General features: G+C 43.9%; 1 protein-coding gene across 1 annotated transcript; it reads right to left on the minus strand.

Annotated features, from left to right (window-relative positions):
* Positions 1-1,808: 1,808 nt before the first annotated feature.
* LOC309372078 (potassium channel, subfamily K, member 16-like) lies at positions 1,809-13,913 on the minus strand. Its single transcript, XM_081915313.1, has 6 exons — positions 13,776-13,913; positions 11,211-11,411; positions 9,577-9,697; positions 4,294-4,457; positions 3,618-3,780; positions 1,809-2,071 (listed from the first exon to the last, which is right to left on the minus strand). The coding sequence occupies exons 2-6, from the start codon at positions 11,403-11,405 to the stop codon at positions 1,911-1,913; spliced, it is 804 nt and encodes a 267-aa protein (XP_081771439.1). The 5' UTR covers positions 11,406-11,411; positions 13,776-13,913; the 3' UTR covers positions 1,809-1,910.
* Between the last annotated feature and the right edge of the window lie 2,473 nt (positions 13,914-16,386).

A 16,386-nucleotide genomic window follows, 5' to 3' on the forward strand; every position in this document is an offset into this window, starting at 1 on the left:
TGATCGTCTTCCAAAGCAACTACTCTATTCTGAATTTAAAAATGGAAAGCGTATTTCTGGTGGTCAACAAAAGAGGTTTGAAGACTGTCTCAAGGCAAATCTAAAAAAAAGTAGTATAAACACTGACAACTGGGAAACACTGGCCTGCGAGCGCTCCAATTGGAAAACAGCCTTTACCAAAGGTGTTATGGGCTTTGAACTCTGGACGCAAGGGAGAAACATGCTAAGACAAAGGCACGCTTGGCAAACCCTCACCGTGATCAACTTCCACCCAGAAATGAATGTCCCCACTGTGGAAGGACGTGTGGATCCAGAATTCGCCTCCACATTCACTTACAGGCTCATCGTTAAAACCGTGTTTATGGAAGACAATCTTACTTGGCTATGAGTGATCGCCACAGAAGAAGAAAGAATATTGTTGAAACAGAACATGGTTCAAATTCTGCATTGGTTGAGATGAAATCTCTCTTTACCCAGAAAAATAAATTAGAACTGTTTTTCCCCCCCAATTTTTTTTTTCAAGGGAAAAAAGAAGAAACAATTTAACACAGCATCCACAATGGTTCCATCTGCAAAGTATGTTTTATCTATGCAAATAGAATGTTTTTGTTGTGTCTTTCTCTGGGTATTATAGAAATTACATTTAGCACCACTTTCATATCTAAGCAAATCCACATTCACCAAGCCTTTATGTCCTGGCCATGCTAGCCACATCACAAGGGCAGTTGTGAGATTGTGTGAACATTAAATTGCCTTTATTTGGGGAATGTGTTGCTGCCACCTGTGCACAAATAGGGGCATATCTCCATAGCAAAGCTATATTTAGATTATCTTCTTTATGGTGTGTTTCATTTCCTTTTTTCTTTGTCTTCCAGTGGAGGCCTGAGGTCTTAAGCATTCAGAATTCCCCGCTCTTTGTCCAAACAAGTGCAAAGAGACCTTGGCTGTCCTCCTCATTTTCAACTTCACTCCGATTATACTATAACCCTAAAAAGGCTGCGAATTCAGGCATGAAAAAGAGAGGGGTGGAAAAGGTAGGCATACGCAGAAGGGGGTTTTCCTTCTGGTGGCGGCTGGACAGTCTATACCGTGGAACGGGAAAAGTGACCCAGCAAAAGCACAGGTCCCTTCTCCCCAGAGATGCATTCACACACACTTCACTTGGCAGTACCTCAGGACATTATTTCCTCTCAAATCGTTCCAAGAGCTTTCTCCTGCAATTCCATATTTCAGGGGCGGTTATACTTCAGTGGTGGCCAATTCCCTGTTTGGGAGCTTAATCTGGCCCTGAGACAATTATTCTCTAGCCCTTCAGAACCCTCCACTGTTTTTGGCGATGGCACATATATATAAATAGTGAGTGAGGGAGACTGTTCCACGGCTGAACAGCTCTTACTGTCGGAAAGTTCTTCCTGATGTTTACTTTCTTGTGACTTGAAGCCAATGGTTCGAGTCTTGCTCTCCAGAGCAGGAGAAAGAAAACATGCTCCCTCTTCCATGTGATATTTGAAGAGGTCTCTCATATTTCCCCCAGCCCCCTCTTTTCCAGAATAAAAATACACAGCTGCTTCAACCACTCCTCATAAGGCTTGGTTTCCAGACCCTTGATCATCTTGGTTGCTCTCCTCTGCACACATTCCAGTTTTGAGAATCCAATTAAGACCCTCCCTCCCTCTCTTGGTTGCAGAATACCCGGCTATTTCACAGTTTATTAGGAACTGCATAACCTAAAGAGCAACGAGTGAGTTTTTAAGGAATCAGCAGGCTGTCACAATGGCATAAAATTATAAAAAGCTCAACCGAAGTCCTTGAGTGCAACTGATTTTTATGTCAGTCTCCACCTGAATGAAATGATAAATTCTTCTCCAGTGGACATGTAGCAGACTGACTCCTTTGGGACGGTGTTATTTTTACCCTCTGCTGTCTTTTTGTGAGCTTGCTTTTGGATCCACAGGTGCCAGGAATGAAGATACCAGTTCAAACAGCACAGCTAACCAGGCCAGACCAACGACGATCCAAACGGCTGCAAGCATCTGGTAGCCCGGAAAATAGGTTCTGTCATGCTTCATCCCTGGAGACACAGAGAAAAGCAACAATAATGTGTGAGGAGGTGATGGAGATTTAAAGGACCCGCCAACTTTATCCAAACCTCATTAGGTCATTTTCACACCGTACATTTAAAAACACATTTCTACCACTGAATTGTGGGAAGACGAACACAGGAAACTGCCAATGTCCTTATTATTGCCTATTCATGGTGGTTTGGGCTCATGATGCTGTTTGAGCCTGGTTGTGCTACCACATTTCCAATTGGTGCACATCCTATAACTTCCTGATTAATAATAATAATAATAATAATAATAATAATAATAATAAATTTTATTTATATCCCGCCCTCCCCAGCCGAAGCCGGGCTCAGGGCGGCTAACAACAGTTAATAATCCAACATTCTAAAAACATTTCATTATAAAAATTAATTAAAATCAAATTGGTGGCAACCATTAAGCAAAATTCTGTGCAATAAAAATAATTTATTATTTTTACCCCACCCATCTCACTGGGTTTTCCCAGCCTCTCTGGGAGGCTTCCAGCATATATCAAAACATTATAAAACATACAACATTAAGAACTCCCCTATACAGGACTGCCTTCAGATGTCTTCTAAAGGTTGTGTAATTCTTTATCTCCTTGACATCTGAAGGGAGGGTGTTCAACAGGGAGGGTGCCACCACTGAGAAGGCCCTCTGCCTGGTTCCCTGTAATCTCACTTCCCACAGGGGGGGAACCGCCAGAAGGCTCTCAGAGCTGGACCTCAGTGTCCAACTGAATGATGGGGGTGGAGACGCTCCTTCAGGTATACAGGCCTGAGGCCGTTTAGGGCTTTAAAGGTCAGCACCAGCACTCTGAGTTTTACACGAGAAAGATTCTAGTTTATTTTGTTGGCTACAGTTTGCTCCAGTTGTTGGTCACAGGCAGCAGTTGTGGCAGTTGCTAGCTATGAGAATTGTGCAAAATCACTGTCCAGGAAAGCATTTTCTTTCTTTCATGTTTGCTGAAACTAGCCCAACGCACTGCAACACAGGAATCTTAAGGAAAGCATCCATGAAAAATGACAACCTCTGCTTAAAATCCTTCAAGGAAAGAGAGTCCACCACATCTCATGGGAGTTTGTTCCACTGCTGAACAGCTCTTACTGTCAGAAAGTTCTTCCTGATGTTTAGTTCAAATCTCCATTGGTATAAGTTCTCCCCTCCAGAGCAGGAGAAAACAAGCATACTCCCTCTTCCATGTGACAGCCCTTGAGATATTTGAAGATGTTTCTCATATCTCCCCCAGTCCCCTCTTTTCCAGAATAAAAATACCCAGCTCCTTCAATCACTCCTCATATAGCTTGGTTTCCAGACCCTTGGTCATCTGTTCTTGAGAAGCTTAAAATATGGTTTGGGTTCCAAATTATAATCATTGCAAGCCATCGTTTTGGATGAAACCTGATCTGAGCTTTCATATTCTTCAGTACAACAGATTGGTTGCCACCTGTACCTTGAGGCCACAAATGACCTAGTATTATCTGTAGAACCTGTTAAGCCCACAATATGAAAGTATTTTGAAAGCCTTACCTATTAGATAGTCTCCAAAACCAATGGTGCTGAGTGTAATAAATGTAAAATAGATAGCTTCACTATAATTCCAGCCCTCCATCCATTGAAAGAAGAACGCTGGCAAAATAAGAAACATTAGAATTCCCGCACCCACGAACACGAAAACGTATCTTGCTGATTTCTGAAAAATAAAGCAAAGGGAAAGGAAAGGAAAAAAGGCAGTTCTCATGCAACAAAGCTCAGTTCTCTTGAGCTACAGCCATGCACTGTGATTTTAGGCTGCATTAACAGATAAATAATAATAATTCCACCCTAGTTAGACTTCATCTGGAGCACAGTTTCCCGCTGATGTCACAATTTTTGGTGGTTGAGCTCTATGGTGGTTACATTCATTCCTATTTGAAGGCAGAGCAAGCATTAATCTTCCTCGCTTAATTAGAGGGCATAATGCACATGTCTAATTTAGTCTTGTCTTCCTAATCAGATATGCATATGTATATGCAATATAATAGAAGAAGAGCCCTGCTGGATCAGGCAAGGGCGCATCTAGTCGAGGATCCTGTTCTCATTGAAGCTGGCTAGATGTCCACAGGAAACCTGCATACAGGACCCGAGTGTAGCAGTAGTCTATGTCGGCCTCAGTCTTGTGAGTGGTAAGATTAGAAATCATCTCCAGATAAAGTAACTGAATTACCTTGTTTTCTTTCCCAGACAGTTTCTCTGCACAGCTTTCGCAGATTCCTGAGACTGAAGAGCCAATATAATTCAAGCAGAGGAGGTTGAAGGGGATTCCAAAGAGAGCAAAAATAACACAAAAGAGCTGACCTTCTTTCGTTTGGGGACAGAGGTTTCCATAGCCTGTTGAAAGATGAAAAATGTGCTGCAAAGGAGGTCAACAACTGTCGATCTGCCAATTACCGTACCTAGAGAAGTTAGTATGGAAGTGAGAGCTGGACCATAAAGAAGGCTGATTGCCAAAGAATTGATGCTTTTGAATTATGGTGCTGGAGGAGACTCTTGAGAGTCCCATGAACTGCAAAAAGATTAAACGCATCCATTCTTAAGGAAATTAGCCCTGAGTGCTCACTGGAAGGACAGATCGTGATGCTGAGGCTCCAATACTTTGGCCACCTCATGAGAAGAGAAGATTCCCTGGAAAAGACCCTGATGTTGGGAAAGATGGAGGGCACAAGGAGAAGGGGATGACAGAGGACAAGATGGTGGGACAGTGTTCTCGAAGCTACAAACATGAGTCTGACCAAACTGTGGGAGGCAGTGGAAGACAGGAGTGCCTGGTGTGCTTTGGTCCATGGGGTCACGAAGAGTCGGACACGACTAAACAACAACAAGAGAAGTTACAGAGCAGGGTCCCTACGAAGGGTTGTTTCCAGTGGAATGCAGCATGTACATTGAGACTGACTGTTCCTTCCTTTCCTCTCTCCTGTACAACCCCCAAATCTGCTTCAGAGGATCCCCATACCCTCTGGAGCCGACATTGAGGATGCTCAGAGGGGTACAGAGAGGAGAAGAGGGGTCAGTTTCATTGTGGAAGCAGAGGTCTGTGCACAACCAAAATGGCAGCCTTGAATACAGCCCAATGTATTTATTTTATGTACTGCACTCACCGACCTCCTTTATGCCGATGCACTTGGTGTTAGGATAATTATGTGGGAGCTTCAAGTCTCTCCCTCCTGTTCCTTGGACCGGACAGGCCCACTGTGGAAGAACTGACCTGAGATGCAATGGAAGAGGCCAAGTGTGCAGGTATGACTTTGGAGACCTCGTGAAACATTGGGTGAAATGGAGACTCATCATGGCAACCCTTTAAAAAACACACCAAATGATTGATAATATATTTGTAACGTGAATCAGGAGTTCACTGCATTTCCGTGGCAATGAAAACAAATGTAGGTTCATCTGCAGTGAGGAGAGAGCGGAGTTCCTCCATTTGTCCCCATCATGGCTGTCAGGGAACTGCAATCAGCTCAGCGGCGAGAGATGGAAGGGCAGTTGGGTTACAGGGAGCCTCCAAAGATCGTGCGAAGCAGCTCTTCCTCCAGCGAGGAGGGAAGCCCCGCCTCCAGTGGGGAGGGGATGCAGGGATCGGAAGATGTTAGAGAGAGCCGCAACACCGAGCCTGAGCAAAGCGGGGGGAGGCAAGTCCCCCTTTGCTAATGCCCTCTCTGCGCAGTCGGTTTACGTGCAGAGAGGGGAGGAGAAGGATGAGGGTCAAAGTTTATGCTGGGGAAAGTTTAAGGACTGCCCACTCCCAGATTCTGCTAGCGACTGAGCAGACATGGACTTGTGACGCTCTGCACTGTAAATGTTTTTGTACCGATAATAAAGCCTGGAAAAGACCAGTGGAAGACTTGCCTCTTCGCTCTCGAGCAACCACACTGGCACATAACAATGGCTAAAATCAGTTACAATTCCCAAGCCCCAAAAGACTTGTAAATGCTCTAGGAATTGGATTTCTCTCAATTCTAGTGTGACCTGACCTGATCTGTGTGCCCAGGACTGGCCTGTGAATTGAAACCTTCAGGTTTTTCAGTTCTTCAAAATTTGTGATACAGTTATTGGATTAAAAAATGAATCACAAAATATTTATTTTGGGATAAATTTAGAAATGTATTTGATGATATGTCTTTGGTGATGAAATAGGGCAAGCAAGGAGCGTATCAGACAGAGGAACCACCATTGTGCCCAGATACCCCATAATAGCCCTCAGAGTAAGCCTTCCGAGCATCTGCTCAGCAAAACCTCCATTTTAGCTTCTTTTGAGATTGGACTCAATTAAGACTTGGCTGATCTATATACTACTTAATTCTTGTTAATTAATTCTTATCCAAAATGCAAATTGGCTGCTGATGTAAGAAGAGTCATTAATTAAGAGGCTGAAAAACAAAGCAAAAAGCTTATCTTAAATTATCGATGATCAATAACGTTTACCAACGGATAAGGATAACCTTGTTAGCTTAAAATCTTAATCTTATATTAATTTAACTCTCCATCCTGGTGCTGCTTATAAAAGATTGAATCCACTAGTATGGGAATAGTAATAATATAATTTTAATTTAATACAAAAAAAAAATTCCTTCCAGTAGCACCTTAAAGACCAACTAAGTTAGTTCTTGGTATGAGCTTTTGTGTGCATGCACACTTCTTCAGATGCATGCACACGAAAGCTCATACCAAGAACTAACTTAGTTGGTCTTTAAGGTGCTACTGGAAGGAATTTTTTTTTGTTTTGACTATGGCAGACCAACACGGCTACCTATCTGTAACTTTAATTTAATATTTATGTGTCGCCCATCTGACTGGGTTGCCCCTGCCATTCTGGGTGGCTTCCCCTGTTGCGCAGAAAAAAATACTTCGGTCTTGTCAGGATTCAACCTCAAACCATTGGAATGGAATGCACTGTTTACTTAAAGGGACAGACACAGGTTTTCAAAGCAGAGGCTGCTAAGGGAGAGATGAACAGAACTCATTATGGCAAAGACATTGATTGTTGGCATCATCCCACAATTATTGGATGAACAATTGCAAGAGCTCACAGATGAGATGCACAGAATGGGGAATGAAAATGTATCAGAGAAAGACCAGAATTCTTTAAAACTCTTTGGGGGGAAATATTGATCAACAGCAGAGATAGAGAGAGAAAGGATCTTGTGTACAGGTGGAATTGAACTCAAAGGGAAAAACCACCAAGCATCTGGCAATTCATAGAATCGTAGAATAGTAGAATTGTGCTTCGCACCAGAAAGCTTAACCAGAGCTTTCCAAACTGTATGTCACAGCACATTAGTGTTTCAGCTGCAGTTTGTAGATGTGTCGCGCGAAGGATGGAAAAGAATTAGTTTAACCACGAGTGTGTCACCAACATGGAAAGTTTGGAAAGCTCTGGATTAGACAGTGCTAACAGGGTAGGTTCTCCCACTCATTCAGTGCATGGTTTTCTGCACTGAAGGAATTCATCCAGACAAAAAGGGTGTGTAGTTTTTTGTGTGTTTTGTAGCTTACTGGAAAGAGGTGGCAATCCTATGCAAAGATGAGATTTGAAGGATGATGAAAGAACAAAAGCAAACCCTGCAGCTTAACACAGTTTATCTGAGCAAGACCAGTCGGATGCCCTGCATATTATTTTCGGGGAGAAGCCAGCCAGAACCAAATTACCTATTGTCACTTCCGGCTAGTTGCTACGGAAGATGGCTGAAAATTCCATCGTCTCCATTTCACACGGGCAATTAGAGGCTGAGATGGGAGTAATCAGCCTCCTAAACCCCTCCAGGGCCGGAGGGAGCAGTCTCATCTGCGGTCGCCCAACACCTGGTCCCAAATCCGGAAGGAATATGGGGCTGGGGGGGTGCTGGATGGAACGCCCCCCCCCCCAATTCTGTCACTCTCTGAAGCTGTCTCCACGAGCAACAAGTCCCCATTTCTTAAGATGAAAATTTGGATTTAAACAATTAATTCAGTCTCTGACGACTTAGAAGACTTGAATGGAAAAGGGATTATCATCTGAGGTGCCAGTCTGACGGAACAGAAAGTGGGTGTGAGCCTTTATTTACTTTACTTCGATATTTGCCTACGTGATAACATTTGGCAAATCCCCTCTGGAAGGAACGACTAGCGGATTTTTTTATGAAAGCAAGCGAGATTACAAATTTTGTATTTGTTGATATAAGAAGGTTTTAACAACTCTAATAATTACTAACTGTGTGGAAATTACTGGGGGGGGGGGAATCAAGGTTTTTGACTCTTGGTTTCCTGGAAGAAGATCAAAATTCTCCCTGATTTATTATATTGGAGTAGAAGCGACTTCTCATTAACAACTGGAGAGATGCCAAAGAGTTCTGGATATTTGCCTGGGAGATTTGTTACGCAGCATTAATTTGGCAGGGAGACAGGAGGGAAACTGAAAGTAGATTGACCAGCTAGCTGAATCAAATTGTATAGCTGCAGGAGGGGGAGTGCAGTGGCGTAGTGTGGGGGTGCAGGGGGGCCGGCTGCACCGGGCGCAACATCTGGGGGGGCGCGCTCACACTCGCAGCTCTCTGCCCCTACACAGTGCTGGCTGTGCGAATCCGATCCGAGCCGCTGGGTCGCCGCCCACTGTGGAGGGGGTGGGTGCCAGGCATGCGGTGCGGAGAGAGAGCGAGGGGCTATCTGGGGGAGGGACAGTGCAGCGGCCGCCCAGCGCAGCGCTGAGCGCGGGAGAGAACCACACCAGACCAACCCAGGCAGCAGCAAGAAGAAGCTGGCAGCGGCGGCAGGTTAGGGGTTAGGGGGCGCAAATTACTTGCCTTGCCCCGGGTTAGGGGGCGCAAATTACTTGCCTTGCCCCAGGTACAACCAACGCTACGCCGCTGGGGGGTGTAAACCTCTAATATTTTACTCTTCGATACTTGTATTTACAGATTTACTTGGTAAACCACCTCTGAGAAAAGCTAATGTTTGAATAGCAGCTGGTTAAGGAAAAACATAGGGAAGACGCCCTGATTTGATTCTATTTGGACTGCGTGTCAATATGGCAGGAAGTCTCCTGGACTGATTTGGCAGAAACACCAGCTTGAGAAGAGAGGATGTGAATTTACAGAGGGGAAGCTTGGATTACAGATTGGGAGCATAAAGAAGAAGGGGGGGGACATAAAACCCACACAGAAATATATTGTTTTCACTTAACAACTCACTTGCAGAATGAACGCAGAGGCTGTTGAAAGTAATGATTAACATCAGAATGAATTATGGGAATTATTGTAATGATTATGAAAAGCAGCAGAACGACGAGGTGATTAGGATTCCCTCAGATCTCGAAGCATGGGAAGTCAGCTCAAAATTTATAATTAGGCATAATATTGGAACTGTTCGATTACTGGATGATTTGTATAATTTGGAATACATACTATGGTTTGATTGGATTGTTAAAATGGGAATTTAATAAATATTATTTAAAGAAAGAAAGAAAGAACCAAATTACCAATTGTGGATAACATAGTGCCCACGAAGAAGAAAGAATGAGTGAAATCCCAGCTGCTGTGTTTTTCATGAGGATGGGTTCCTACTGGATCTATTCCCGACCGAACAGCTTTTACCAGTTTCTGCAATTGAATGCAAGACTCAGTTTGAATATTCCAACAATAGGAATAGCCCCTCCTCTGATTATCACCAGATACCACTAGCCAAATCACGATGCTTTCACAAGGGACGTTCTTCTAGATCAGTCCAGCATGTTCTTCCCCCAGTGGCCAGCCCAATGTTCATGGGAAGCCCACAAACAAGATCTTTCCTCCGCAACAGCCCTCCCTTCACTTGTCACCCCCACTAACTGGTAGGCATAGGGGTTATGAACACTCAACTTTTCCTCCACTCTTTCCAGGCAAAGGTCCACACCCCAAGGAGAGCTAATAATAATAATAATAATAATAATAATAATAATAATAATAATAACAATTATTATTATTATTATTATTATTATTATTATTATTATTATTATAACCCCGCCCATCTGGCTGGGTTTCCCCAGCCACTCTGGGCGGCTTCCAACAAAATACTAAAATACAATAACCTATTAAACATTAAAAGCTTCCCTAATCAGGGCTGCCTCCAGATGTCTTCTAAAAGTTTGGTACTTATTTTTCTCTTTGACATCTGGTGGGAGGGCGTTCCACAGCATGGGTGCCACTACCGAGAAGGCCCTCTGCCTGGTTCCCTGTAACTTGGCTCCTTGCAGTGAGGGAACCGCCAGAAGGCCCTCGGCACTGGACCTCAGTGTCCGGGCAGAACGTTGGTGGTGGAGATGCTCCTTCAGGTATACTGGACCGAGGCCGCTGCTTGTGGTTTGCACCAAGCTTTCCCAGTGAAAACCGTGATTTATGTTTGAGTCGTTGAAAGTGATGCAGCGGTTTCACCCTCAAAACTTAGTGATAAAGTAGACTCCTTACACACCTTACACAAGACTTAAAGACGAGTCTTGACTTGTCAGGATGGCAACTAGGGCTTTTTTTAGCCGGAACTCTCTGGAACTCAGTTCCGTCACCTCTCAAGTGGGCAGCATTGCATTTATCGGAGAAGGAAGGAGGTGTTCATGGTGAGTTCCAAGCAGTGGCGTAGCGTGGGGGGTGCAGGGGGGGCCGGCCGCACCGGGTGCAACATCTGGGGGTTAGGTTTAGGCGGCGCAAATTCACGGGTTAGGGGGCGCAAATCCATGGGTTAGGGGGCGCAAATCCACAGGTTAGGGGGCGCAAATTACTTGCCTTGCCCCGGGTACTGACAACCCACGCTACGCCACTGGTTCCAAGATCTCCCAGCACCGTTTTTCCAAGAAAAATAGTACTGATGGCAACACTGTCAGAAGTTGTATTGTTTATATCTCAAGTTCAAAACTAGTGTTTCTCTCCTTCCTCCAAAAACATACACTCCATCAATTTGCCTAATCCTCCACGGGGATAACATTCCACATGCAGAAGGAAGGCTCTATGCTGGTCATTGATTCTGTCCCCACCTCAATTCCCACCTCCTAAACTGTATTCCCCCATATATACTTTCTGACCTCCTAACCTCTGGTGTCATGCCATGGTCATCCCTTTCAGTCTTGCTAAAGTAATACCTTACCTGTATGAATAACTCCACCTCTTCTGGGGTGAGAGCGGTGTAGTTCAAAAAAAATTCCTCCTTCATGTGAAACGTTGCCTCTTCTACTTTTTTGTGGTGATCGTTCTCCAGAAGCTCAAAGACGAAGGCACCCATCACGACGTAAGTTAAGAGGCCAGCCAGCAGTAGGACGCCCTGTGCCCTGCTCACATGCATGTTGTTCTGTGTGGGAATGAGGGCCAAGGAAGAAGCAGACACAAGAGCGACTATAGGTTAGTAAGCGAGTCCTTATTTGTCTTGACCCAGACTCAACAGTACAGCCCCATAGCTGGGCACTCTCCATAGCTGGACCCAAGCTAATGAAATGAATTTCAACAGGGAAGGTTCTGCACTTAGGCAGGAAGGACCAGATGCATAAATAGAAGATGGGGGACACATGGCTAAGTAGCAGTACATGTGAAAAGGATCCACGGGTCTTGGTGGACCACAAGCTGAACATGAGTCAACCGTGTGTTGTTAATACCCAGTGGCATAGCGTGGGAGGTGCAGGGGGGCCGGCCGCACCGGGTGCAACATCTGGGGGGGCGCGCTCGCACTCGCAGCTCTCTGCCCCTACCTGGCTCACTCACTCTCACTGCAGTGCTGGCTGTGCGAATCCAATCCCAGCCGCCGGGTCGGCGCCCACTGTGGACGGGGTGGGTGCCAGGCGTGCGGTGCAGAGAGAGAGCGAGGGACTATCTGGGGGAGGGACGCTGCAGCGGCCGCCCAGCGCAGCGCTGAGCGCGGGAGAGAACCACACCAGACCAGACCAGGCAGCAGGAAGAAGAAGCTGGCAGCGGCGGCAGGTTAGGGGTTAGGGGGCGCAAATTACTTGCCTTGCCCCGGGTTAGGGGGCGCAAATTACTTGCCTTGCCCCGGGTGCTGACAACCCACGCTCCGCCGCTGTTAATACCACAAGGTTTATCTAAATTAGTATTTTTAAACATCAATGAAATGTATCATGACTTATCAATGGATATCAAGAGATGGCAGTTATTGAACCTGACCCTGTGGAGAAAGGTCAATGCTATCAAACTGAACATAATACCTAGACTAGTTTATATCTTAAGAGAAGTTCCAATTCATATACCGAGCAAATACTTTCACAATATTAAATCTTTGTTTAGAAAATGCATTTGGGGCTCTTCAGTTCCAAGAATTCATAAAAAAGGAGGATTTGGGATCCCAGATTAAGACGTGTATCACCAAGCATATTTACTGTCAGGTACACAATTCTGGAGACCCACAACTGAAAATAACTGTCCAGATTGGGTACCTTAGAATATTCCTACATAGCACTGCAAGAAAGATGGGTGGCACTCAGGTCTAAATACGTTAAGGTACTATTGAAACAATAACATCAATTTGAACAATATGCCATCACATGTCCAAAAAATATACATTTGACATCTTCTCCCATGACAAAATGACTTTGTGGGGAAACCCATCTTTAAAAATCGGGAAAGAAATGGTTGTATGGAAGAGGTGGATGAATTTGAGTATATTAATGTTAGACCAGCTGATAAATGAAGAGGATGTATTTTATACATATTCCTTTTGAAGAGACAAATACAGACTACCTACAATGGCAATATCTCCTGATATTGCTAACCACCATCTACGGAACAGCTACTTTTACAGCCTCAGAGACCCCAGAGATAAGAAAGCAGTTGATTCATTCTTATGCAGCAAATAACGGCCATCAACATATATAAATCAATTTGATATACACGTACTGCGGGAGGGATGGGATAAAGAATTAGAGACCTCAATTTTCACCTCACAGTGGGAAACTCTTTTAAGTGCCTTAACAGGGGATCTCTGTACCTTAAATTGAGGTTCATACAACAAAAAATAAAATTTTGAATATACTGGGCCCCATTATGTTTGTTTAAAAAAGGGCTATCGAAGGTATCTAACTGTTGGAGGTGCAATCAGTACAATGTTTTCCCAAAACCTATGTGTTTTTTTCATTGTCCTATATTGAAAGATTTTTGGCAGAAGGTAACAGAAACTATCAACAAAACTGTACGGAATAATCTTACATTTACAGTGTAAAATATCCTTTTGAATTATATACCCAGGAAATGGAACCTTACGAAAGGACAATATGAGTGGACATTCCATGCCTTTACCACGGCAAAAGAATACTAATGAATTGGAAAAATAAAAGTGTGGCACTCAGATGACAAAAACCATATGTGAATATGTTGCTAGAAAGACTAGAAAAAGTGAGTATTTTGAAAATGGTGCTTCCTGTTGTATAGGTGTCTAAAATAAAAGATTATATTGACTGTGAAAAATCAAGACTTCTCGGGAAAGTCGGTCGGAGTGTTAGGACACTGCATGTCAAAACACACTTTCTCTTTCCGGGTTTAGTTTGGTTTCTTAAGAAATACAGTTCATTGGGAAACATGGAAGGAGAAAACCAGGAGGTTTTGTCATGTTGGAGCTAATGTGTTTTCCCACATCCATAACCAGCCCAGGGGTCGTTTGGAGGAGGGAATTGAAAGGAGGGGAGAGGTCTTTGCTTGGCTCCTCACTCACCCTGACAGGGTCCTTTGATTTTAATTCTTCTTAAATTATCCACTTCATCAACTCCCAGTATTTGATGGGAGAGTCTCAGTGGCTTCCTTTTACTGGGTAGCTATTTGGGAGGAACAACTTATCCCCCTCCCCCATGGGCTCTATGAGGTCATGAGTACATTACCCTCTTTTACTTACCTGGTCTTCTGTGAGGTCACCACCTCTGTACCAGCTGTGCTGCTGACAGCCTCTAGGTCTGAGAGGCTGGTGGGAAGATCAGACCACAATATTTTAGAAATGTATAGGGAGGAAGCTCTGATGAGCAATGGGAATGCTCATCAGATTTGCAGATGGCACCAAACTGGGAGGGTAGCTAATGCCACAGCAAAAAGAATCAGAATTTAGGGTTGCCAATTGTCCTCTTTTTCCAGGACATGCCCTCTTTTTCATGGGCAGTGTCATCATAGCGATCCATAAAAAAATGTTCAATAGCACCTTAGAGGCTAACTAAGTATGTTCTGGGTATAAGCTTTGGTGAAGCTCTGAAGAAGTGTGCATGCACACAAAAGCTTATAACCAGAACATACTTAGAGACCAACTAAGTATGATCTCTAAGGTGCTACTGGGCAATTTATTTATTTATTTCGACTGCATCAGATCAACACAGCTACCTACCCGAATCTAATAGCGACCCATAGTTAAAAGCAGAAATCAGCAAATGTGTCCTCTTTTTACAACCCTAAGCTGAACCCAAGCTAACAAAATGAATTTCAGTAGGGTTCTGCACTTAGTCAAGAAGAAGATGCACAAATATAGTATGGGGGACACCTGGCTTACTAACAAGTGCATTCAAAAAGGATCTAGAGATTTTGGTGGACCACAGGCTGAACATGAGTCAACAGTGTGATGCAGCAGCAAAGCTTATGCTACTGTATTGTTAAACCCTCAGAATGAATAAATGCTAGGATTTTGGTTAATTGGGTTATGGATAAAAACATAAGCTGCAGAGCTGTTCCAGACAGATAATTCCTGGGCTGGTTTATGCAAATCAACCTGGCTGACCCAAGGCTATCAAGAGTACTATAGGGGTCATTAACAATGCAAGGGAACTTCCCTCTTGCCCCTAGGTATGAATGAACACTGGAGATTGGGGAGGTTGCCATGGTACCTGCTCTGGGGGAGGGCAAGGGGTTTCTGGGGGGAAGAAAGAGGGGGGGGAGGAGAGGTCCATCTTGGAGAGAGAGGCTGAAGGATGCCTGTACTGCTGCCTTTTGAACTCACAATGCCGTAAGATCTGGACTCCTTCCATGCAGACTGAAGGTGTAAATACTTATTTTTCCATGTATAAGACTATATTTTCCCCCAATTTTTTAAAGTTTAAAATTGGGTGTCGTCTTATACACAGAATGTTGTAATTATTTATTTCTTAATTTTGGGCTCAAAAAATAGGTGGGGGCTTATATATGGGCGTGTCTTATACACAGAGAAATACGGTAGCTGAATAAACCCTATTTCTTAAAGTACGACAGTTTCCACTGTGTCATCTATTCTCCAAAGTGACTTTAGGCTACATCAACAGAAGCATAGTGTCCACATCACAGGAAATAATAAAAGTCAAGGGTCTAGAAGCCTTGGACTTCCTGTTTCCGGCAGTGGGAAATGGTTGACTCCCAAAAGATCGGACCCCGACCTTGCCAATAATTCAGGGCTGATATGGGGGTAATTAGCTCTGGCAGCCTCCCCAGGGTAGGGGAGGACTGTCTCGAAGACCTGCGGCTTGTCCGAGATTGCCAGCGTGCATTAAGGTGCAGCCAGCAGGACACTGGGTCAAAAGAGCACGGTAATGGCAAGCAATCCCTGATGACAATATTTTGGATAATATACAGTGCATCTGTTTGCAAAAGATCTTTTTTCATTATGAGCGAGAGAAAAGGCTAAATGGATGCCTAACAGCCCCCCTCTAGGGCCCGGAGAGGGGACTGGGTGGCTTCCAGGAAAGCGGATCGATCACCAAATGACTGATATATTGCAACACAGCAAGCAGTCTGCTTAAGAACAACTCAATAAGCCTTAAGACACTGCATTTCTAAATCGTAAAAGGAAGGTTTCAACAACAGCCAGACCGGAAAGTTTAATGATTTAGGAGCTGCCAAAATATCAAACTTCAGAGAACTGGACATAAGCCTGGACTGGACAAAGCATTGAAAGCCAAACCGATAAACTATAAGTGGGAGTTTCTGGAAGGAATCTCATTCAACTTCAAGGGGAAGAGACGAATATTTGAGTCAGTTAAGGAGGCTAATATTTCTTGGAGGAAATATTGGAAGCAGTTAGGAGGGGAAAGACAGCCAGTAGAGAGAGCTCCCAAAATTAAACAGGTGGTTTCAGATCGTGAAAGTGAGTAAGCAACCCAACATGCCCTATGGAATTTTTTTTTTCTTTCCCCCTTTTTTTCTCTTTTGTTCATTTCTTTGATATTTAATTCACTAGGACTTAATCACCGTAATTTTCCTCTCTGTTCTGTTTTTAACAATAAAGGGTGACTTTAAAAATACTTACATGGAGCGTAAATCATTTGAATGACAAAAAGAAGAGAAACAAAGTAGAGCATATAGTGATTAAACAAAAACTA

Source organism: Podarcis melisellensis (assembly GCF_964234715.1).
Source record: "Podarcis melisellensis genome assembly, chromosome: 1".
Lineage (NCBI taxonomy): Eukaryota > Metazoa > Chordata > Lepidosauria > Squamata > Lacertidae > Podarcis > Podarcis melisellensis.